Here is a 26770-nt window from a genome sequence, read left to right as displayed (position 1 = left end):
ATCATTTTAATCAGAAAAACGTCACAAATATCTTGGTAACAGTTTTTTAAGAAAAAAATGAAAAATAACAAAGTTCAGTCGTTGCATTAGTATTATCTCACTTGATGTATCCAATTCCAAATCATATTATCTCGTGCCTCAAGTGTCATGTTTCCACTTGACATAGCATTTCGGGCCTTCGCCTGGGTATGTTGTTTTTACGTTTCAAGTGGTTTCCGAACCAATCCTTTGAACGACAAGAAACCGACAATTTTCGGATCGGCCCGTTCCTTCGCCTCCGTATCACAGACCAATAGAACTTTCGATACTCGGCAACGGAAAAATCTCTGGAAAATTAACATTGTCCTTTTTCAATAATCACACAGGTGATTATTAACATTGCTCTTTATGTACAGCGTAGCACCGAAGGTAATTGATCTGTTTAAATATATTTAGACGATAAATTTGTCTAAATTAAATTAGATTAAATTCATAAATAATTTCATCGCTTTGAAATGAATCCAATAATACCGCAAGATTTCAAATAAATTGAAACCCAAGTGACGGCACGAAACGCTATGTCAAGTGCCAACGCATGAACCTTTCCTTCGATGCAACAGCAAAGAATCGACAAATTTTTCGGATGGATCCGTTGCTTCCGTTCCTTTGGAACGCCACGCAGCAAAACGAAACTCCTCGCCTGTAGTGGCCCAGTCCTATTGCCTAACCGTTTATATCAAGAAACGAAGAAATGTTGTCCGCGCCGCAGCATGCCGTTGCATGCAACGAGGCAACGTCTGCCTATTCAAAAGGGATCGGAACGGTGATACGATACGCTACATGAGATACCAACGCACCCGGACAGTAAAATATCTCAAAATCAAAGTCTTGCAGGTACACCCACCATCGGGCAACTCGAGGTTGAATGTCCTTTTTACTGGCGGTCGCGACGAAAAGGGCAAAAACTTTGACCCCGAAAAATTTGACATCTTAGCAGGGCGAGCCTTCATCCGAGGCTTGCCAGCAAAATTAGCTCAGGCTGTAATGACCGCAAGAAAAACAACGCTCACCGGTATCATGGACGAGGCTCTTTTAATAGATAAGAATGATGCAAAAATGAAAAAATTGGCCCCTCCGGCAAATTCTCACGTTCATCCTTTACCAGCAACCCCTCCTTCACCATACGACTACAATCGAACCTGGTCTGAATGGCGAGAACCGCCACCGCAGGTACAACCAGAATACCCTAGCCATCCATGTGGCTCTTGCTATGCGAACACGGTTCAGCCCGCGGCCCCTCCGGCAAACACGTGCCAATCTCGGTACGCAACTCCACCGTGCGGGTCCGGATGCCCACACGGCTGTGCACCATACATCCCCCGCAGCCGTCTTGTTTCTGCGGGTGCGGCCACGCTCAAAGGGCACCACCCCAAGGTCCATATTACCATAATCACCATAATTACCATAACGCACACGGAACTCAATATTCAGGTCCAACAAACTATTCAAATAATTATTCACGCGGACCTAATCGGCGCCAAGGACCACGCCGACCACTAGGAAAAAGCTATCCTGAACGTGGGCGCGATCCTCCGCCGAGACTAGATAACAGACAGTCGCGAAATAGTACGCCAGAAAGGGAAAATTTAAACTTCAATCGCGCCCGTTTACCCGCGGACCATCGAGCGGGCGCAGCTTTTACGCCTCGCCGCGATCACGACCAGCCCCAAGCGAGTCCCCAGGACTCTTACAGGCTCCTTCGCCGCGAATCAAGATCCGCTCAAAGGAACTAAGGAAGGGAAACGGAGAATTTATAATAGACACCGGCTCGATGTTGAACTTGATTAAGTCAAACGCGCTACGGACAGACGCGCCGATCATTAAATGCGAGAGCGTCAGCGTAAAAGGACTGCAAGGATACATCATTGCTGCCGGTATCATAAGCATCAAAATAAACGAAAGCCAAACCCTCTACTATGTCGTCGACAACCCGGATTTCCCTGACGGAGTTATAGGATTATTAGGTAGCCCGTACCTCCTACAAGAAGAAAGCGAAATTTCTTTTCATCATAGAACCCTAGTAACGAGCAAACGGCCGATTCATCCTATCGGATTCTCGAACTCACGGGAGATAAAAGAAACGCTGACATCTTCTCAACGCAACCAGGAAGCCCCACGAGCGCTCCTCGGTGAACAGGAATGTACGAAAATTGCGTCAGCCGATTGCACCGACGATAACGACGAAGACGCGGACCGCGCCGTCGAACGGCTGACCCAGCAGAATCCGCAGGAGTCCAGTGACGAAACGCGCAACGTGACCGACATTACTGACCCACCTAGACCGCTGACACCGCTGACAGACGAACAGCTGGAATTTCAAGGCGAAGACCTAGGAGACTATGTCGTCACGCAACACTCCGACATTGAAAGAATCCATAAAATTAACAAAGCGTTAAAATTAGATCACTTAGAAGACAAACCGCGACGCATGGTTGAAAGTATCGTAACACGTTACGCGGATAGATTTTTTATTCCCGGCGATCCCCTGGGAGATACGAAAACAATCGTTCACAACATCCCTGTGGACGACAAAACTCCGGTATTCACGCGACAGTATCCCTTCAGCGTTGACCAGGAGAAAGAAATATCGAAGCAAATTCAAAATTTAGAGGATTTGGGAGTAATAGTTCCCTCGAACTCACCATACAATTCGCCCCTCTGGCTAGTTCCGAAAAAACCAGATTCGAAAGGAAATGTGCGCTGGAGAATGGTCGTAGACTTCCGTAAATTAAACGCGAAAACAATCGACGACCGTTTCCCGATTCCCCGCATTTCAGATATTTTCGACCGGTTAGAAGGTGTGAAATATTTCGCTGTGTTTGACTTGGCAAACGGATTTCATCAAATACGCATGGCCCCGGAGGATCAGGAGAAAACGGCATTCTCAACTCCGGATGGACATTACGAATACGCGCGCATGCCGTTCGGTTTGAAAAATGCACCTGCCACTTTTCAAAGGCTCATGCAACTCGTTTTAAAGGGATTAATTGGGAAAATCCTGTACGTATACATTGACGACATAGTAGTTTACGGACGCACCTTGGAGGAAATGGAAACACGACTCGAAACGTTATTCCAACGCCTACGCGAAAATAACCTCACATTACAACCAGATAAGGTAGAATTCCTGAAAAAGGAGGTAACCTATTTGGGCCATATCATCTCATCCGAGGGAATAAGACCAAACCCGGAGAAAATTCGAGCAGTAGAAAGTTTTCCGACTCCAACCACGCGCAAAACACTCAAACAATTTTTAGGATTGGTAAACTACTATAGGCGATTCATCCCGGATCTGTCACAACAGGCCAAACCTCTGACAGAATTAACGAGTCCCAAGAAACCATTTGCATGGACCGAAGCCCACCAGAAAAGTTTTGAAGAACTACGACAGACGTTGTGCAAAGAACCCGTTTTACGCTATCCGAATTTTGATGAACCCTTTATTATCACCACCGACGCATCAGACATCGCTGTCGGCGCTGTCTTAAGTCAGGGCAAAATAGGCGAAGATCCACCTATCGCCTACGCATCGTTAGCTCTTACGCCGGCTCAGCAAAATTATTCTACAACGGAAAAAGAATGCTTCGCGATCATTTTTGCAGTCAAACATTTCAGAACATATATCCATGGCAGAAAATTCACGTTAGTAACTGATCATCGCCCCCTACAATGGCTATTCTCGGTTAAAGACCCGGTGTCACGTCTAGCCCGATGGCGAATACTCCTAGAGGATTATAATTATGAAATCATATACAAACCGGGTCGTGTAAATGCAAACGCAGACGCCTTGTCAAGGAATCCGGTACCTTTTGCGTTACCAATAACGCCTTCGGAAGAACCCATCGCAACCCGGGTAAGCGCACGCCGTGCGGCCCAACTTAGGCCAAGTTATGAGGAACCACCATCCTTGATCCTGGATGAAACACAATCCATAGGGAATATAGAACCGGAAGAAATCGAGCCCAATGCAAACTCCACCATGAGGGATGACAACGTCACCACGGAGCAAGAGCATGAGGCATTGGCGAGTAGTACCCCAAAACCAAGAAAACGTGTATCTTGGGGGTCACCTCTCTCCACTCGGGAACCTACGCAGCCATCCACAGATCAAGGTGATTCAGAACATGAACCATCCTCGCACGAGCTCACGCAAACAGATACCGTCGAACAACCAACACGCACTTCATGGGATTTGCCATCTCCTTCAGAAATACTAGATATACCGCAGTCTACGTTTAGGACCCCCAAATTCACTCGCGAATGGAAGGAGATAGATAATATTTACGCACCGGACCTTCAGGTCACCGCCGGCCCAACAACAACGGCAACTCATTGCAAAATAGTAATTTCTAAAGCTCCTCTCACGGAGGGCCCTGGTAATATCGCGCACTTTATCCCTGCCGACAAAATTCTCACCAGCCCTATTTGCAGAACTTTAAAAGCTCTAGGAATGCTATCAGAGACAAACCTACTCAACGAAGATCTAACTGAAGGCCGCGTAATTATTACCCAAGCCGAGGAAAGGCGAATCTTTAGCATTGTAGGAGCAAGACATTTTTTTCACACAATCGAACCACATCAATTACCCTACATATTACACGCATTAAAACTCAGCGCCAAAATAGAAGGCATAGATAACCTCCGCATTCCGGCAAGCGGAGAAACCTTGCTTCAAGTTAGCATACCAATGCTCCAACAGCATTTATATGAAGTATTTCATGACTATCCCATAACTATCACAATCTGCACGGGCGAGGTACAGACTCTACCAGAGGACCAACGCGAAGATATTATCCGTCATTACCACGAGAGCCTGATAGGAGGTCACAAGGGAGTGACCAAAACCTACCGCCGCATTCGAGACCGATTCGAATGGCCGAAAATGCATCGAAACAGAAGATTACATACGTTCCTGCAAAAGCTGTCAGGAGCAGAAACTAGTAAGAATAAAAACTCGTGAACCAATGCTTATTACCGATACCCCAGCAAAACCATTTGACAAGATAGCATTAGACACAGTCGGACCTCTTCCATTCACGCCAAGCGGAAACCGTCATATTCTCACACTGCAATGTCAACTTTCAAAATTTTGCATGGCTATTCCATTACCAGATATTCGAGCTGAGACCGTAGCAGACGCCTTCTCGCGTTACTTTATTGCAATGTTCGGCGCGCCACGGGCAATCCTCACGGATCGCGGAACGTCGTTTATTAATCAAGTTCTTAAAGGAATAGCAAAAACTTTTAATATTGAACACGTTACCACCTCCGGTTACAGGCCTCAAACTAACGGTTCCCTTGAGCGAAGTCACCACGTACTCATCGAATACTTAAAACATTTCATTGAAAACAAGTATGACTGGGATATTTTCCTCCCATTCGCAACGTACTCATATAACACATCAACACACGAAGCAACAAACTTTTCGCCTTACGAAGTAGTTTTCGGCCAGCTAGCAAGAGACCCCTTCACTCCTATGACCCGCGAAGAACTCCTGACCTATCCAGTATACATTCAAAATTTAGTACAGAAATTAGAAGAGATACGGCAAATAGCAAGAAAAAATCTTGAACAAAGCAAAGAACGTTCAAAATTACAATACGACAAGAAAAGTAATGAAGTCCAATTCTCGCCCAACGATCAAGTTTATGTATTACAAGAGCCACGTCTTAGTAAATTCGACTCTCATTATATCGGCCCGTTCAAAATCTGCGAAATAAGTGAAAATAACAACGCAATCCTCAGGGACGAACAGGGAAGAAAATTTGCAAAACATCTTAACAAATTAAAACTCGCACATTCGAAAAATTTTGAAAACAAATTCGACAACACCTGGAAACCTCCCCCTTTCGACCCGACTTGAACAAAAGAGCATTTATTTTAGGGAACTCAGTAATTTAATTAACAGTGCTGACTTATAGATAGGTCAACCGTGTCACCGTGGACGCCTGGCACCTGCTTCTAAGCATCACCTTGATCCAGTTCGCGATCGCGAACCGTATCAAAGGCGACTATTCCGTTACCACTCTGGGACACAGGTCCGGTTTGTATCCTGAGAGACTAGCCCCAGTCCGCACGTTTCGGACAACGTGGAGACTAGTCACAGCCACGGACGCAACGGAAAACACCACATCAGCAATTCTATAATAGCTACAACGGAACGTCTATAATCAGCGTATCCACGTGCACCGCGCTTCAATTCCATTCTCTTTATTTTTCTCGGCATCCTTTTCAAAATTATCGAATGTTTAGCGTGGGGGGGGGGGGGGGGGTGCCCTGTGGCCACTTCCCGCACAAATTTTTCCACTTTATACATAAGAACAACAACACAAAACCTGTACATATCTTCGACACTTTATATACATATTTCTTTTCTTTATATTTTCAACAGCTGCGCCCCATAGTATTCTCTTCGGCACCTTTTACTTTTATATTTTGAACAGCCACCTTTTATTGTAAAATTTTTCACTATTATATATATACTCTGTGAATGCATGAAAATGTATGTGTGATTGAGCAAATGAGGGTGGCGAACGACGAAAACACCTTACACAAAATGCCCTCGCGAGAGCATTTTGTGTCTAGCGTGGGGGGTGTTACGTCCCTAGTTATAACCCATTTTCGTCTTTCGCCATTCCAAAGAGGTCTTGCTCTGGAATCCGCAAACCATCAGCGTTTTCTCGCTTAGCGACGACCGCGATACGAAATCAGGGAACTTGCGGAATGCGATGGCGAAAACCCTTTGCTTGCAGGTTTTCGCAAGCAAAGAGCGTGACCTACTCCCCTTTTGGGAGTATAAGTTATCGGTGCAACGCAAGTACGCCAGTTCCGTGATAGCGTAAAGCAAGGACCGTAGTTCTGTCCGTTCGCGACCCGCAGTAGATCCGCGTTCAAGGCTACTCGAAACCAGGAAGATCATCAACGACGTGCTCGGCCGACGGTTCAACACGAGTGTATCGCCGCAATCTGAGAAAGCAGATTCATAATTGGACCAAGTCCAGGAGTGCACCCGTGTGCTGTGCAGGACCACCACCAACCGCTTGTATCTCCAAGATCGAGTCGTAACCACGCGCCGCGAGTCTAGTGTAACGTCCGAACCGCGAACATAGCGTAAAACGAGACCTCTCGAGTGAATGAGCTGTGAGTGAATACAAGAACGAACAAGTGACGTACAACACCTGAAGTCACCGAAGGGTATGTAACGACAAACGAGAATATATATATTATTGAAAACCCATACACGTATCGACAATTACTAAACGCCCTATCCTGCATCCTTCATTATCCGCAAGGAAGGTCAAGGTACGCTTTAGCGTTTAAATCGGCAGAATCCAAAGGTCAGAGTAACAGAGTAAGAACCACCCGTCAGGTGGACGTAACAGCTGACAATAGCCGTGCGTGGTTGCACTTATTTGGCGAACATCGACCTATCAGGTGTGACAATCCGATCGGTCTTCTGCAGTACGTGACCTATTATAAGCAGCCGCGACATTACGCGAATATGTTCCTACGGATTTTCCACGACCGCGTGTATCAACTTTTTGTAGTTTCAATTGTAGAAGGGCGAGTCGCATTGAGGCATGCACAAACTGCGCAACGCACTCGTTCCTCCCCATTACAGAGGATGGCAATGATTTTAAGGAGGGAGGATTTGTCACATCCCAGTGACATTATTTTTCAAAATTTTGAAAATTTCTCGCCGAGGAATACAAAGAAGGGTTTTAGTATTGCAAATTCAGCGGTTAACAGTATTTCGGTATTCCCTTATTTCAATCAGTATTTATATCCTTCTTTAAAATCGTCATCGCACTCAAACGAACTGCATAGTTACAAGCGATAGAAAAACTTGGTTCTGCTAGATGAGAGGTACCATAAACACCGTCGAAATGTGGTTAGTCAGTGCTACGCATTTGGAACTTGTTTTCCATCATAACCACGCAAAAGGCAAAACAATCACGATTTTACATATTTATACCTGTATACCATCATTCTCTTATTTATGCGCCAGTCGGACCTGATCGCGTAATGTATGTATATGCATGTATGATATAGGTACGAATGGGTACGAATGGGTACGAATGACTGATTGTGAGTGACGAAATGGTATGGAGAAAGCGTTTGATAACCACTGCGTATAACGACCAAGTAACGACAAATGTTCGAGAATCGTTCGAACATGGGAAGTGAAGGGCAATAAACAACCATTGTACGAATTTCATGTAAATCTCCCTGGTAACTGAAATCTTGCCAAATATTTGAATTAAAGTTAGAAAAACTTACAAAGGACCATCCCGAAGTGACAATTTCCGATTTTGATGAAACTTATGTATAATATAGATCTCGAAAAAATATTTGTACATATTTTTTTGTAGCTGCCGACATTCATGTTAAGGGGGTGAAAATAGCCCCCAAAGTAGAGGGTGAGAATCATATTTGGTCGAATATCTCTGAAACCAGCAGAGCTAGAGGGATAGTGTAAATTGCAAGATTATGTATTCTTTTATGAGGAATCCAAATATGGAAATGGATTTCAAAAATTCGCATTTGTTTAAATAATATATTAAAAAATGGGACTTTTTGTTAATCTTTCCGTTCAAAAGTTGGTGTATTTATCTCCCTGCAAATTGCGATATGAAAAGTATACTCGCAGGTACAAAATACGGATAAAATGGAATTTTCATTTTTACATTGTAAATATAGTTAGCTTATTAGTCCTTAAATGCATATAATCAAACAGATATAAAACTCCTACGTTTTTACTGGTAACGGTATTACAGTGAACCTAACAACTTTGTTTTGGGTAAGGTAAAAATGACAAAAGCCGTGCCGCACAATAGAACCCCTACTGTTCCGTTTCTTGCCTTCGTCTCAGCCATAAACGCACACAGAGCAGTCTTGGGTCCGGCGATATGGTCCCTGTGTCTCTTTACCCGCAAAAATAGCAGGGTTTGATTGAGCGGCACGGCTTTTGTCTTGCGTAGCGAGAGAATCACACTGTATAAGAATCAGCCGGCGGTGCTATTGCACCCGAATTGTTTCAAATTTTTGGCAACTAAAACCAAGTTGTTCCACGTTTACAAAGATATGGGAGCTCTGAAAACAGCTGGTGTGACCGCTGGCTCCTGCAATTTTCTGAAAAGCTGAAAATAATAAAATTATTACTTTATTCAGTGTAATGATTGTAATAATGATACTCGACTAGAAAATGATTAAAACATAAATGTTCCTGACACCACGTTTTATACAAACAACACTACTACAGCGATTACAAATTGTAACTGATATATTCGTGAAACAAAATTCTACGGGATTTTCGAATTCTCCTGGCCGGCTGATTTTTATACCTGCAAGTGTATGTGCAGCAGCCTTTTGATTCTTCTTGTTTTCCAGATTCTAGGCAACAATTTGATTACGATGAGTTTGTCTGCTTCTAATTTTTCCATTGCGACAATTTAGATTTTGAAAACAGGAAAAAGGGCAATCTATAAGGCCTTTAGTTTGGGAACACTTTCCATTTAGGTCGTTCCCTCGTTCTAACGAGGTATAAATACATGTATTTTTTCCATATTCTATCCTGCATTGTCGTATGGATCCATGTATTAATTTGTAAGGTCTCATTATCGATCGACTTAAAGAAACAAACCAAGCAATCGAATCAAATCTCTCAATTTACTAACGTTTGCGAATAGAAATCGTACGATAATAAAAAATTCTCTTATGTCATCTGCTTGATATATTTTGTTTTACACTAATATTTTGTTACTTCATTACTATTTTATTATATTATTGTTATGATTTTGCTGTACTGATCTTTCTGTTACTTATTCTTTTTTTTGAATTATACGATCAGTCATCACATAAACTGTTTCGTTCTTTCAAACTACTAAACATTTTCATGCGTCATATTTCCATGCCTACCAACCCTGTACGATTTCAAAGAGTGATCCGCATGGGATTAGAGCATCACCGAACCCGCATAGTAAGGTAAACGGTTTACTGTTTTAATATTTAAAATTGTTCTAGTCGTAGAGGACGGGAGTGCGAATCGCCCCAGATAGCACAGAAACATCGTTAAAACATCTTAAAGATATCTGTTCCAGATATTGAGGATATCTTACGAATATCTGAAAAATCCTGCAAATGCCTGAAATACGTCCTGTAAATATCCCATGTTAGAAAACAGGTTGTCTTAAAGATGTCGTACAAACGTCACAGAAACGTCCTTAAAATACCTTAAAGATATCTGTTCCAGATATTGAGGATATCTTACGAATATCTGAAAAGTCCTGCGAATGCCTGAAATACGTCCTGTTAACATTCTATGTTAGAAAACGGGATGTCTTAAAGATGTCGTACCGATATCCGACAGATGCTTTACAGACGTTTTAAAGATGTCTTATGAATGCCCTAAAGATATCTTACATATGCCCTACAGATGTCTTATAAATGCTGTTTAATTAAAATACAATCGTTTTTAGTATAATAATATTTTATTCAAAATATACAAAGTATTCATTCAAAATTGTTTCGGAAGAACATTTTTTCTATCGTAAGCTCTTCTTAACCAATTTTGGATTGACACCTCTGTTGTCCTTTTATTATCGGCAATGTTTGCCGTTTCAGCAGCAGCTAAAATAAGAATTTGTACATGTTCAATTATACAGAAATCAACATTGGAAACATTATAAACAGAAACGGAATCTAAATTATTAAAAGAATCAATATTCTATGAAAGATTTTCAGAAAGTAATGAAAATATATTAAAAAATAATAACAACGAAATAATAATCACTTTATTTACTTACGCTCTTTTTGAATAATCAAAATCCAACAAACAGCAAATAGCTAATACTGCATGACACACAAAGCGAAATACAAACTTCAACGACTCGCAAGAAACTGACCTGACTTGTACTGACCGTCTTCTTTATAACACCCCGACTTGGAGGACCTTTCCTTAAGAAGGGGAAACGTGCTGACAGAACGCATATGACCTGCCTCAAAACATTGTCCAAAAGGGTCTAGCCGGATAAGCATAGCGAATCCTGCTTTTCTCTATCTTAAGAGGCCAAGGCAATTGGTTAAATATTGTATATTTCTTCAGCTACACTTCCAAATGATTAAAAATTGTATTAGGAATCGTAATGGTATTAAGAAAAAAACGCGTTTACACGTTTCAATATTACCCTTCTTATGAAACTATGTTAGATTCATATAAAAATTCTTCAGGGCTACTTGAACAACAGGTACTGACCAGTCACACTTATAAATACATTTAGCATTCATTCCATTGAAATTCGTTCCATTTAACAATGCGTTCGAATAAATAATACGTTCGTTTCGTACGTTATAAAGATGCCTTAAAGACATGAATTTCAGATGTCTTTACAACATTCGTTTCGTACCCTGTAAAGATGTCTTAAAGACATGAATTTCAGATGTCTTTACAACGTTCGTTTCGTACCCTGTAAAGATGCCTTAAAGACATGAATTTCAGATGTCTTAACGACGTTCGAGACAAAATATCGTAAAGATGTCCAGGTAAGGTCGTAAGACGTTCAGACCTAAAATGGTCGTAAAATGGATGTCTTTAAGACATCGTGTGCTATCTGGGGCGTTTACGTCATATGCAACTAGGACTGGTGGCAGCGATACCTGTTCAACCGCACAATAAGAGACCAATTATTTAATTATCTTTCTTTTCATTCTTAATTGTCATTTTTTTACGTTACACCGTTGTAGAAACGCGACGACGACGTAACGTAATGCTGTCATATACTTTTTTCAATCTTCCAATCAATTTTTCAAGTCATATCTATTATTTAATTTCAACTAAAAAAGAACGACATTAGAAGTGTGATGGACACTGCGACCGGGGAAGTGTGACCACTAATTTCATTTGATTGTACGAAATCCAGCGAAATCTTAACCTCAAAAAGAACGCTCTGACGTTGAAAGTTTCAATGACTACAAAATTTACAAAAACCTCTTATAATTATTTATGTCTTAGAATTTACTTGTTAAATTATTAACTATTAAATAAATACTAAAAATTATAATAAAAAACTATTGTGGCCATAAAGCTCTGTAGTAGTGGCTATGTTACCTCGCTTACGGGGCGTAATGGCCAAAAATGCCACTCTCTACAATGTCATTAAGACTACAATATTCATGAAGTTATTTATTAGTTGAAATGACGCTTATACGTTGTTCGTTTTTTGATGTTTGATTGTTAGATTATTTTGAAAAGTAAATAACATTAACAGTGTGGTCTCTCACCACTTATGTATGTACACTCAGTCCCATCGAAGTTGTCGCAGGGAAGTTGGCGCGCTAACGCCGCTGCGGCGTGAATCGTTAGCGCGCCAACTTCCCTGCGACAGCTTCGATGGGACTGAGTGTACACTGAGTTGCATTGAACTTGTCGCAGTGAAGTTGCCTACAAATTCACTAACGCATTCACGCCGTGTCGGTGAGCCGATGGCGAGTTCGGTTCACCGACGCTGCGGCGTGAATGTGTCAGTAAATCTGGAGCCAACTTCACTGCGACAAGTTCATTGCAACTCACTGTACACACCTCGAGTCTCAACTTAGTAGACGCTTACAATACGTATAAACGTCTACACAGAAAAGTTTGAATAAATATTTATTTTGTTATTCATACTTTTCAGTTATACACTAAATTTTAGAATATTTAATAATTACAGATTAAAGTTTTTTTAAAATCATTTATTAATATCGTAAAGAATAAAATTTTGTTTTTTCTTGCTTTTTTCTACCGCCATTTTCCCTAGGAAAATCTGATTCGATCACAAGTGTAAGTACATATAAAATAATATTCCGGCAACCTTTAGGCGGCCGCCTAAAATCAGTAGTTATCTTTAATTTTAAGATGACCCGTTATACAGTGATAGGCAGAAATAAGTGACCACTGTTCAAAATAGAATACCTCGGTTAAAAGTGGACTAAATAACTTGAGGTTTTTGGAAAAGCTATAAAAATTAATTCACTAAAATATGTATTTTTATCGTTTTAAAAAATTACAGTTTGTTGAAATTGTGATAAAAAATAGTGAGTAGTTTCTATTCAACTTTTTTATTTGAGTCTATAATGAAAATTTAAAATATATCTTTCGTAGATTCAGATAAGTTATGTGTACACTGAAAATTTCATCGAAATCGGTCAATGCATTTAAAAGTTATAAGTAATTAAAATTTCCGAAAATCGCGACTTTTCATCTAACAATAAGAACATAACTAGACGCATTCTCGCGAACCCCCCCCCCCTGTTAATCATCAAACTCACCGACCCCTTCTCCGCCACTGACTTCATTATAAAAAAAGAAGTCAGTTAGTCAGTCGGAACCATACTCTAAAACCAAATAAAGTGCCATTCGCTTATTTCTTCAATCCTGCACACTTTCTACGTGACACGGCAAATGGTCTCCCGATAGACGCAACCATTTTGACAAAGATAAATTCATTTAATTTGCAATTCGAATTTAACATTTAATTTTCATTTTTTTTTCTTGCAAATAGTGTGCTCTATTACCACTTATGTATTACTATTGGTACAATCTCTGCTTGTAATGCCCTGTTGAGAAGTAGTCCTAATGTGATGATTTTTAATTGAATGCTGAAGACACAATTAAGTATGGTCGATTGACAAAGAGCCTGGAATAAATTATACACTTACAGCACCTTCTTTAATCATGCTAAAAGCAAACTATGCAATAAATTATTTATTCACGTTATGTATTATCGTATTGCAATTTGTTTTTTAATATCATGCAATTTTCAAATACCAAGAGTATCGTTCAAGCGTCCTACATCCATGATTAAACATCAGTATCTCGAGTTTATTGAAAACATAAGCAGTCTGTCCACTTTTATGACGATGTTGTTTTCTATTAGTCTTCCAGACAGACAATTTTCGTGAGTAACATCAAATTTTTTCCACTGTAACTTTCCAAGTTGCAAAAGAACGATGTCTGAATCTTGGAAGAAAACAGAATTAAAGGAGAACAAGAAATGGAAACTATTTCATGCCACGGATCTCGTTTCGCTGATGTACCCGTGTCAGTTCATCGCAAATATATTCGGAATTTTTCCTTTCAAATGTGCCTCTTCAGGATATACCTTTTCAAGAATTCGTGTCATTTATTCAATGATCATTTCGGCCACGTTCGTGATCCTGGAATTGTATATAGGATATGGACTTCAGTTCATCTCGCTGATATCCTATACTCTACCAAGGATACTGTATCAGATTTCGTATCCCATCCTGTGTGGAAGCGCTCTCTTGTTAACGTACGGGCAACATAAAGCGATACTGCGCTTTCTTCAGGAGCTCACTGAGGCGTCCTCCATGGTCGCACCAAAGGACTTCAACGACATGGCGATATTCGTTCATTCAAAAGATATTTTTGTATTTTTATTTCTCTCAAGTCACGTCTTTAATTGCTCTAAAAGTGGATTCATGTTTATAACAGTGATAAATGTTAGCATTCTATTCATGATGTTGACGAGCTTCATCATAGACATGTTCTACATTAACTCGGCATGCGTTTTAAAAGCATGCTTCATGAAAATCAACGAAGATCTTAATAAACTTCGAAAACCGACAAGACATTTCTGCGCCACAAACAGAGGACTGCCTCGTTGCTGATGAAATTGAAGAATTTAGAGGGGAAACTGCTGCAGGTCACCGATATTCTACAATTACTGAACAAAATATTTACCCCGCAACTCGTAGCAACAACTGTCACGACTTTTACTATTGTCACTTTTAATTTGTACTTCTGTTTAGTATGGGTCAGCGGTACGGAAATAGGTTGGAAAAATCTACACTTTTGGCACTGGCCCAATATTCCTGCTATCGTATATTATTTTCTTAAATTTGCTACGATGATTTGGGTGTGTGAAACGGCGACTAATAAAGCCAAAGAAATCCGTACTACTCTTCACGATGCCCTTAGCGGAGCGACCGATTTGTCGGTGAAACGCGAGGTAAGCTATAAATTCATCGAATCTTCAAAAGATGCTTATAAATTCTATTAAATTGCAGCTGGAGCTTTTCTCGCTGCAATTACTACACTGTGACACTACGTTTTCAGCGAAAATATTCGATATGAACGCGTCGCTTCTTGCAAAAGTAAGATTGCCCTAAATTTTCCCTGTACAGTATGTAGTAAAAGGGGCTAAGCTGAGGACAAAAGCTTTAGTTTAAATTCCTCTTCATTCAATTAAATTAGAACAAAACTTTCTTACAGGTCGTAGGTGGCATCATCGTGTACCTTTTGATCCTGCTCCAATTCTTATTGAACTCGATGGTATGCGAGGCCAAGCAAGAGTGAACGAAGAAATATTTACAAAGTTACACGATTCTGCGTGGAACATGTGTTTCTTATCGATTCTTTCGGCTGTTTTGCGGAAAACACCGTTTGATGAGTCCATGCACAAACACCTGTAACACTTCTTGGCCACGTTTTCCTTCGCTTATATATTATACATATAAATCTATACAATTGCGAAGCAAGGGAATCTAGCAGTTACATTGTACGTTACCATGAAATCAGGTACGTGATTACGGGATGCTATCTAGTCTATGAGATAATCTAATTAGAGGTGTGCGAGTACTCGATTTATTCGAGTAGCTCGAATTTCGAATCAAGCAATGATCGGTTGGTCGAGCCGAGTCGAGCGCTTGAATTTTCCGAGCTACTCGAAATCAACGAAATGTTTGAAAGAAAACGAGCTACTCGAAAAAATCGAGCTAAAATCCAATGGTCATTCGAAGCTACCGCATGTACCCTCGAGTGACCCATGCAGTGGTATGAGGGGTCATATTAATGACCGTAGCAAGTAATAAACCTAAGGAGCACCTCGACTTGTGATGGACATTTGGTTAACATCTATAAATATCAAGTAAATCGTAGTTTTACGAGGGCTCGAATATTCGGGTAGCTTCGATTTTTTCGAGAAGCTCGCTTTTTTAACCGACTTCGGAAAAGAGGAGGTTACTCAATTTGATCAGTATGGATTTTTATTTATTTATTTATTTATTTTTTTGTGTGTGTTCACCGATTACTCCGAGATGAATGGACCAATCGGAACGAAACCTTTTGCATCTTGTAGGGTATGTCTTCCGATTGGTCCCATTCAAAAAAATTTTTCATTTTTTCATTGCTATTGCAAAATATAAGAAGTTTTTAATGTCAAGATTGGACGATTTCAATGACCTTTTAATATGTTGTCGGGGACATGATTCTGAACAACTTTTGCATTATGCATAATTAACAGAAAGCTTTAGTTTCCGAGATATTCGTTACTACAGTAAAACCTGGATATATGCAACAAAAATTGGGACCCAGCCGTTGCATATGTATATCAAGTCGAGGTGTCGAATTTCGGGTTACACGCGACGAGCAGCCAAGCGTGAACGTAGAAAAGGACAGACAGTGGTGGAAAGAGAGAGGTCTGATGATCAAAGGAAAGAGCCGAAACGTATTGGTGTGACTAATACTAATTCAACTATAAAACTTTTTTATTTTTGACTTTTTTTTACTGAAACTTTTACTAACGCATTTGTGAGATTTTTCTGATTAAAATGACACCAAACACGATATAGTTTGAATTATATTTATAAACAATAGTAATCGAATAAACAACATAGAATTGACACCACGACTGAATATAAATGATGTTGGCTGAATACAAAAGATGTGTACGGACACAGAATCGGCATGTCGGCTGAATACAAAACATGTGTACGGACACAGAGTCGGCATGTCGGCTGAATAGAAAACATGTGTACAGACGCAGAATCGACACCTCGCTTGGATAAATGCAACATTAAATACCCAGAATCGACACCTCGCTTGGATAAATGCAACATTAAATGCCCAGAATCGACACCTTGCTTGGATAAATGCAACATTAAATGCCCAGAATCGCCACCGTGCTTGGATAAATGAAACCTTTGAAACCAGAGCCAACACCGCGACTGGTTTTGATGTCGATCTCTGTTGCTTTTTGCCAACTTTTAACATCAATTTTAGCAAGTAATTATAATTGAAACTATATCGTGTTTGGTACCATTGTAATCAGAAAAATTTCACCGATGCGTTAGTAAAAGTTTCAATAAAAAAAAGTCAAAAATAAAAAAGTTTTATACTTCAATTAGTATTAGTCACACCGATACGTTTCGGCTCTTTCCTTTGATCATCGGACCTCTCTCGTTCCACCACTGTCTGTCTCTTTCTACGTTCACGCTTGGCTGGTCGTCGCGTGTAATCCGAGATTCGACACCTCGCTTGGATAAATGCAACCACTGGGTCCCAATGTTGGTTGCATTTATCCAGGTTTTACTGTACTTGCTAAAATTGATGTTAAAAGTTGGCGAAAAGCAAAGGAGGATTGGAAATGAAAACCGGTTGCGGTGTCGGCTCGGGTTTCAAACGTTGCATATGTAGCGGCAACGCTATTACCATGCCCTCGACCTTAGACGAGGGAAAGCTTTGTAACAAGGGACTTGGCGAGCGTGGTTACCGTTAGTTTTAGCATCTGGTGACCACTCGTCAAGTCCAGCATGTTTTCCAAGGACATGATGAGTCCATTTGGGGTTTTTCCCAAATCGTGGCGATTTTGCCGCCTTTTTCGTAGGCGCGGCGTGCTCGCTGTCCTTGTCTAGGGGTGCAGTATTTAACCCTGGGCAAGCGGCGGTGAGTGGTGACTTAAAGTAAGGATTTTGACTTGCACGTACCGTGTGCTGTTCGCTCCGTTAGAAACAATAAAAATTGAGTGAGAAAAGGGAATCAGTGACATTCATTCTCCTTACCCCTTTTAACTAAAATCCACTTCACATATATCCAGGCGAGGTGTCAATTCTGGGCATTTAAACGTTGCATATATCCAGTCTTGGTGTCGATTCTGGGCATTTAATGTTGCATATATCCAGTCTTGGTGTCGATTCTGCGTCCGTACAAATCGTTTGTACCGTGCCGCTATACCTATTCTACGTTCGTACAAATCGTTTGTACCGTGCCGTGATACCTATTCTACGTTCGTACACAACATGCGACGTGTTGCATGTTGCATGTTGCGTGTTTGATGTATCTTTGGTGTACGGCCTGCCTTATACACATACATAGTCAAGTCGATCCGTTTCATTGGATTTTTCTGGTCGAGTAGGCTTCCCCCACTACTAACTAGGCATGCCCCACCACTAACTAGGCTTCCGGACAGACCTGTCCGGACGCATTTCTTTAGTCAAGGGATATATCTTGAACTCTTGACTTTCAAAGCTCAACTGTACTAGTCCGGACACTTTTCTATGCACTAAACGGTTTAATAGTAAGTAGCTGCTCCCCACTCGACTAAATTACTAGCCGTATCTGTACCAGCCTTTAGGTACAAACAGTTACAGGTCTACGAGTCCAATAACACCCGGTCTATTATATGATTTTGACTAAAAGCAGTATTTCTTATACATAATGCAATTCATTTTTGCTCACTACCTGACGAAATATTATTAGTAACAATCCAACATTACCTAATGGATAATAATAATGAATAATAATGAAAATAAAACTTGCAAATCTTCTAGTAATATTTCAAATTATGGATATGTATTTCAAAAAATATTTCTTCAAGTATTTCTAATAATATTTCCCGGTAAATGTTGATATAAACACCAGACAAGGGTAGATAGAATCGATAAAAAAATAGTTTACATCGTATTAACTTTATCGATTAATTTTAATCAAGATAATGCAGCTGTTATTCCCAACAATTTCATGATGCAATGTATTGCATGCACTATCACTTTAAAGAGTTAACGGAAGTACTGAAGCCCTCTTCCATTAGTGGATTATATATTCCTTCTGTTTTTTGATGCTTCAACTAGATTTGCATAATAATGATTAAATGTCACTATTCTAACTTTATTAATCTTTCTTCACCAGTACATGATACAACCTCCAAGAAGAAGGTACTTTATATACTACTTCAACAAACGTTCTCCAAATGTTCAACCAAGTACCAGACCTCGGTGAAAAGAAAATCAAAGATAAAAACGAAACATGGACATTTTTCAACGTAACAAACTACAAAACGTTAATGCGTTATTGTATTTTCGTAAATATGTGCATTGGATTTTTGCGTTTTAAAATTATCTCATCGAGATACATATCAAAATTCCGTTTCTCATTTTCCGCGATCTTGGTGATCATTTTCAGCATTTGTATGGTATTAGCCATATACAATGTTAATTACGTTATTGAAATCGACGAGTCCATGATTTTACACAGCAATTTCATTTTGTTCTTGAGTCCCATGATCGTTATATGTGGCTACATTTCAAATCATTCTACCGTACGAATGATCGAGAAAGTGGAAAATGTTGCTACTCTGCTGCCACCGAAAACCATTCGCAAATTAGCCAAACTAGTATACGCGAAGGACGTGTTGCTTTTCATCCCATTTATTCTGTTTTTTCTACTTGCTGTGAAGGGATTTGGATACATAGTTGGTTGCACCTGTTGGTTCGTGTTTTTGTCGATGGTAGCAGCAAACGCTCTGTACGTGAACAATGTGTACGTGTTGAAAGCTTGTTTTGAAAAAATAAATGATTCCTTGGTGAAACTGAACGAAACGGTGATCAACGAAGAGCCGCATCTTTTCAGCAGAGTATATCAATCGCAGGAAAATCCTGAGTTGCTCAAACAACTGAGAAATCTTAGAAAACAACATTTAAAAATCACTATTGCTGTCCGGTTGATTAACGAGACGTATAATATTCAAAATATCGGATCGCTTATAATGATCTTCATTGACCTCACGTTTAATGTGTATCATTATGTGGTACTTTTTACTCAAGAAGATATCGTTGCCATATGGTTTTCCGATATTAATATGTATATTATATATAGTACTTTCAATTTGATTTTGATTGTTTGGACCACCGAGACGACTAAGAGCCAAGCCCAGCAGGTTGGTTCTAATGTTCACCGAATCGTCGTGAATACTTTTGACAAACAGATGACGATCGAGGTAAGGTGAAATGATGGAAAAATTATAAATAAAATCTCATTAATTTTAATGAATGAATTTATTAGTTTGCACCTCCGTAGTTGGAATTATTCTCGTTGCAAGTACTGCAGTGTGACAGCACCTTCTCGGCGATGGGTCTCCCGATGGACGCAACAATTTTGACAAAGGTAAATTCATTTAATTTACAATTCGAATTTAATATTTAATTCTTTCATTTGTTTTTTTTTTTGCAGATAGTGTGCTCTATTTCCACTTATGTAGTACTATTGGTACAATCTCTGCTTGTAACGCCCTGTTGAGAAGAAGCTCTAATGTAATGATTTTTAATCGAATAGTGAAGAAACAATTATGGTCGATTGACGAAGAGCCTGGAATAAATTATAAACTTACAGCACCACTCTTAATCATGCTAAAAGCAAACTATGCAACAAATTATTTATTCACGTTATGTATTATCGTATTGCAATTAATTTTTTAATATCATGCAATTTTCTAATACCAAGAGAATCGTTCAAACGTCCTACATCCATGATTACATCAGTATCTCGAGTTTATTGAAAACGTAAACAGTCTGCCCACTTTTATAACGAAGTTTTTTTCTGTTAGTCTGTCAGACAGACAATTTTCGTGAGTAACATCGAATTTTTTCCGCTGTAACATTCCAAGTTGCGGAAGAACGATGTCTGAAGCTTGGAAGATAACAGAATTAAAGGAGAACAAGAAATGGAAACTGTTTCACGCCACGGATTTCGTTTCGCTGATGTACCCCTGCCATTTCATCGCAAATATATTCGGAATTTTTCCTTTCAAATGTGCCTCTTCAGGATATACCTTTTCAAGAATTCGTGTCATTTATTCAATGATCACTTTGGCCACGTTCGTGATCCTGGAATTGTATATGGGATATCAAATTAGTTTCATCTCATCGGGATTGAAGACTCTACCAAAAAAAATTCAACACAATTTTTATCTCATGATGGCTGGAAGCACAGTCGTGTTAACGTACGCTCAATATAAAGCAATACTGCGCTTTCTTCAGGAGCTCACGGAGGCGTCCTCCATGGTGGCATCAAAGGAGTTCAGCGACATGGCGATATTTGTTCATTCAAAGGATATTTTTGTATTTTTATTTCTCTCAAGTCACTTCTTCAATTGCGTTAAAGGTGGATTCACGTTTCTGACAGTGAAAAATTTTACCGCTCTATTCATAGTTATGGTGAACTTTATTATGGACATGTTCTACATTAACTCGGCGTGCGTTTTAAAAGCATGCTTCATGAAAATCAACGAAGATCTTGATAAATTTCGAAAACCTGTCACCAAGACATTTCTGCGCCACAAACAGAGAACTGCCTCGTTGCTAATGGAATTGAAGTATTTAGAGGGGAAACACCTGCAGGTCACCGATATTTTACAATTACTGAACAAAATATTTATCACACAACTCGTAGTAACAGCCGTCACGACTTTTGGTGTTGTTACTTTTGATTTGTACTTTTGTATAGTACGGTTCAATGGTGGGGAAAACGCTCGGAAATTTGTACAATTTTGGTACTGGCCCTATATTCCTTCTGCCGTATATCATTTTCTTAAATTTGTTACGATGATTTGGGTGAGTCAAACGGCGACTAATAAAGCTAAACGAATCCGCACAACTCTTCACGATGCCCTTAGCGAGGCGACTGATTTGTCGGTGAAACGCGAGGTAAGCTACAAATTCATCGAATTTTCTGAAGATGCTTATAAATACTATTAAATTGCAGCTGGAGCTTTTCTCGCTGCAATTACTACACTGTGACACTACGTTTTCTGCAAAAATGATCGATATGAATCCGTCGCTTCTTGCAGAGGTAAGATTGCCCTAAATTTGCCCTGTACAGTATGTACTGAAAGAGGCAATGCTGAGAGCTAAAGCTTTAGTTTAAATTCCTCCCAGTTCAATTAAATTAGAATAAAACTTTTTTGCAGGTCGTGGGAGGCATCACTGTGTGCCTTTTGATACTCCTCCAATTCTTATTGAACTCGATAGCATGCGAGGCCATGCAAGAGTGAACGAAGAAATATTTACAAAATTACGTGATTCTGCTGGCGCATGTATTTCTTATCGATTCTTTCGGCAGTCTTGCAAAGAGCACCGTCTGATGAGGCCATGCACAAACACCTGTAACACTTCTTGGCCACTTTTTCCTTCGCTTATATACATATAAAGTACAATTGTAAAGCAAAGGAATATAGCAGTTACATTGTACGTTACCATGAAATCAGGTACGTGATTACGGGATGCCAGATTATGGGATGTTCTAATACACTGAACGAGACTTAAGAAATCGTCATGCATTTCGTACAGACTTGAGCATTTTCGCCAGAACGAATGTTTTCGGCACACGAACGTTCGTTCGGGTGTTCCTTCGTTCTCTCGAGCATCACATTCGGGCATCGTAAACCAATCGAAGTCAGAATATCGTCAGGAACAAACGTACTACCAGAAACCCGTCCACACTGAGCGCTTGTTCGCACAAACATCTTTTGATGGACCGATAGTCGCTCGGGACCTTCGCGAACTAGTGATGTGCAGCCCGACTAATGTATCGGGTTCCCGACTAGTCTGGTCGGTTCGGAAAACATCGGGCGGGCTCGGGCGGGCGTCCGATACATTCGTGCAGTCGGGTAGCCCGACTTTTTCGGGTTCGGTCGGGTACAGTCGGGTAGATTCGGACGAGCTCCCGTGGCCCGCGACCCAACTCTCGTGTACCTGTTAATGTTTGCAATAAGCATGTTCAAAATCTATTGTGTATAAAATGAACATACAGGTGGCATAGAATGAAATTCATTTCAAATAAATTCGTTACAAGTATTATTTTTCCACATAAAAATTATCTTATTCCAAAATTCCATATAAAACAGATTTTGCACATGCTTATTGCAAGTATTAACAAGTACACGAGAGTTGGGTCGCGGGCCGCGGCCCGCCGGAGCTCGTCCGAATCAGCCCGACTGTACCCGACAGAACCCGAAAAAGTCGGGCTACCCGATTGCACGGATGTATCGGACGCCCGCCCGAGCCCGCCCGAGCCCGTAATATCGGTTTCTCGCACATCCCTATCGCGACAACATTAACGGGCCATACTCACTAGAGCATTCGTGCGCCGAAAGCGTTCGTTCGGGCAAAAATGCTCAACCCTGTACGAGGCTTAATGCTAATTAATTTGCACACATGAATACTTAGAGCGCTGGCGTCCGTCGCTTCGAACATATATGTATAAGTGCATTGTACCAGTGAGATATGCACACAAGAACATGGTTTCTATATGTATACAGGATGTCCCGGCTGAAGTGTGACATACTCGTTATTCCGTAACTATGTATTAATTATTGATATGGAAATTGCACGGTAAAATGGGACTATGTTTTGGCCTAACATTTGTTACATTATTAGTTTCAGAGATATTATGGTCAAATTTTGTTTTTCAAATGGAACTATATATATTTTTTCTTTTTTAGATCATGTGATAGTGCTTCTCAAGACGACTTCATTAAGTTTCAATGTGTACACCCGATTTTAATTAGTTTTTAAGTTTACTAATGTACGGATTTTCAGGGGAAACCTGTTAAGGCTGGTTCAGACACGGCTGGTAATTTAGTCGAGTGGGGAGTAGCTACTTACTTACTACTAAACCGTTTAGCGCATAGAAAAGTGTCTGGATTAGTACAGTTAAACTTTGGAAATCGAGAGTACAAGATATATCGCTTGACTAACGAAATGTGTCCGAACAGGTCTGTTCGGAAGCCTAGTTACTGATGGGGCAAGCCTAGTTAGTGGTGGGGGAAGCCTACTCGACCAGAAAAATCCAATGAAACGGATCTACTCGACTAAATCGTTTTACTAAACTACTCGACTAAACTGTAGTGTTCATTCACTGAACTACTCGCCTCTCGACTAAATTACTAGCCGTGTCTGAACCTGCCTTTAGTTCAAGTAGCAAGTCGTAAAAGCGGCCCTATTGTTGCAGTAAGACATCATCCTCTACACCATGGTGCACTTACCATAACAATAGGGCCACTTTTACGACTTGTTACTCGAATTGAGACGTCTCCCCTCAAAATCCGTAAAGCAAACGTTATATCGTAAAAACTAATTAAAATCGGGTGTATACATTGAAACTTAATGAATTCGTCTCGAAAAGCACTATCACATGATCTGAAAAAAAAATATATGGTCCATTTAAGAAACAAAACTTGACGATCGTATCTCTTAAATTAATAATGCAAAAATTTTTTATTTCAAGCAAAACATAGTTCCCATTTTACCGTGCAATTTCCATATCAATCATTTTTTTTATCATTAATAGTTACGAAATAACGAGTCTGTCACACTTCAGCTGTGATACCCTGTATGTGTTATGTGGTATTTACTTACTTTAGAGTTTATATGAATAATAAAAATAGTTAAAGGAAACAAATAAAGTTTATACTTAAGAAAATAATGAAGTTTATTTCATTAATACATTGTTATTTAAATTGGAAATAAATGTAATATAAGAAAAAGAGGCAATCCACGAAGTCATACTGGTACTCTGCAATGATTTTTTTTTTGTAGACTTCTTTAAATGTTACATGTCATATCTATAAAAAAACAGAATATTAAATACGAGTATAGTAGTCTACAATTAATTGTAATAAACCGAAAGTAGTATAAGCGTGTAAAGTTTGATATTTTTAGCGCATTTGCTACGTTACTGTGACGCCATATTGGCTTCTTGTCCAATGAACGGTGCCGCTAGCTGCAGGCAGCAGGTGCCGACCACTTTAGCGGGTGTAGTCAAATCGTAAATTTGATACTGTCTGACAAGGAGATCTCACAGCAGTTGGGTCATCGATTTTGATATAACTTTTTCTGGTGAATCTTGATGAAAAATAAGTTGACCCGTGTTTGGCCGTTTTCGTTAATACTCAATATTTAAAGAGATATTTAATATTTTAATTCTCTGATATCCTTAAATATTAAATTGGTAAAACGGTTATCCATAGCTGTGTTAGGGAAACGGGTAAAGTAGTAGGCTCGTTGAACTACGCCGTCGTGAGTTCTTACTGTACTTACTGAACGCTCCTGTAATAAACTATGGCTGGAGTGGGGATATAAAAAGTCGCTCGCCTTTTTTTTCGAGGGCGCACAGTATTTACCTCTTATGTTAGTCTCGGGCGAGTATCGTTTGGAAGGGGGGAAATTTCTTTAGCGTTACATACCACCTCAGTAACGATCGCTGCTCGATAAATGGCCATAGTAGAGATAACGATGCCTGCCACAAGTCCGAGAATACTGAGACGCCTGTGGATGCAATTTGTTTGAACGTCCCTGCTGTAGGAGCTACAACCGTACAGCCTTCATGGATGAGTCGCCGCTGAGTAATGGTAAAGAATAATCCTAATATTTATTCCCAACGTTTTATTTATTTGTGTACACTTATCATAGGCCCTAATTAGGCGTGAGCTATTTCAGTTTCAACTCGAATTAACAAGTCAATTGTTGAATGTGAACATACCACAATCGATAGAATCCATATTGTGATTCTCCAGATAAACATTACAGAGTTAATAATATATGTACACAGAATTATTTTGCCTACCTAAGCTATGTATTTAATGCGATGGAGCCGTGTAACGGAATTCGATCGCTTATCATGTTTTCAAACAAGGTATACCAGGTTCATCATTAATTTAAATCAAATTTTTTACGCAGTTACATAATTAAATATATCTTAATCTGTTCATCGAATTAATCAATCGCATAGCAGCTTCACTCTTCATTATATCAAATGAGAAATTTGCAAGTCACCCAAGTTAAATAAAAAAACATTATTCCATATGCATGCGTCATACGGCATTCAGTAATCTAATTAATCCAATAAACAAATGCATATTTGCTTCCATGATAAATCACCTGATTTTTCAGCCATGCTCTTATAAGGATAACTGGCACTGAAATATAGCATAATACTTAACCTCTGGGGTTTGTAAGTTTTTATTAAATGACTTTTGTTCATCATCAACCTTTCACACATGTTTTTTAATCACCGACCTTTTTAACTACCACGCTATATTTCTGTACGAACTAGACATACAGCAGACTCTTGTTATATTGCAGCGTAAACGGGTTTTTCACACGGACTTTTATGCATATTATAGTTGGGACGGTCAGAGAATATACAAAGTCATTATTCCACTGATATTTAACGGTGGTAATTGTTATACGCATTCTTTTTCTTGTACATTAACACATTTGCACCGGACGAGTCATATTAGAATCTTTAGGATTCCTTAGCACCATCCGGATGACGCATATGTGAGTCTTTAACTCTTTGACTGCTGAGTTCTCTAGGGTTGAATGATCTGTGTGTACGAAATAAGAATCAAGTCAATAACACTTATCACTTTTCTTTTTATTTCATTTCATTTCTTAGTTTATTTTTTCATTTTTTTTTTTTTCAATGTTTTATCACATCATTATAATTCAATAATATATGTATAGTGTGTAATTAGCAATATACGTTGAAAACTTTTATTTGATTATGATTAGAATGTACAAGAAACAAACCAATAGCTAGCGCCTGACGCATATATGCGTCCATAGCAGTCAAAGGTTTAACCCTTAGCACTCTTTAATTTTTTTTACCTACCAACA

The 26770-nt window shown here is 39.6% G+C and overlaps 2 protein-coding genes across 2 annotated transcripts in view; one reads left to right on the top strand and one right to left on the bottom strand.

Annotated features, from left to right (window-relative positions):
• Positions 1 to 26770, bottom strand: part of LOC114879379 — a 167770-nt gene that overhangs the window by 52896 nt on the left and 88104 nt on the right. The gene's annotated exons all lie outside the window — the stretch shown is intronic.
• Positions 14646 to 15625, top strand: LOC123988466. The gene is made up of 3 exons (XM_046288685.1): positions 14646 to 15048; positions 15107 to 15193; positions 15312 to 15625. Exons 1-3 carry the CDS (start codon positions 14707 to 14709, stop codon positions 15393 to 15395), a joined length of 513 nt encoding a protein of 170 aa, XP_046144641.1. The 5' UTR covers positions 14646 to 14706; the 3' UTR covers positions 15396 to 15625.

The sequence above is a fragment of the Osmia bicornis genome, chromosome 14 (assembly GCF_907164935.1).
Source record: "Osmia bicornis bicornis chromosome 14, iOsmBic2.1, whole genome shotgun sequence".
Taxonomy (NCBI): domain Eukaryota; kingdom Metazoa; phylum Arthropoda; class Insecta; order Hymenoptera; family Megachilidae; genus Osmia; species Osmia bicornis.
The sequence above is the reverse complement of the archived record's forward strand: the minus strand, read 5'-3'. Positions and strand labels throughout refer to the sequence as shown.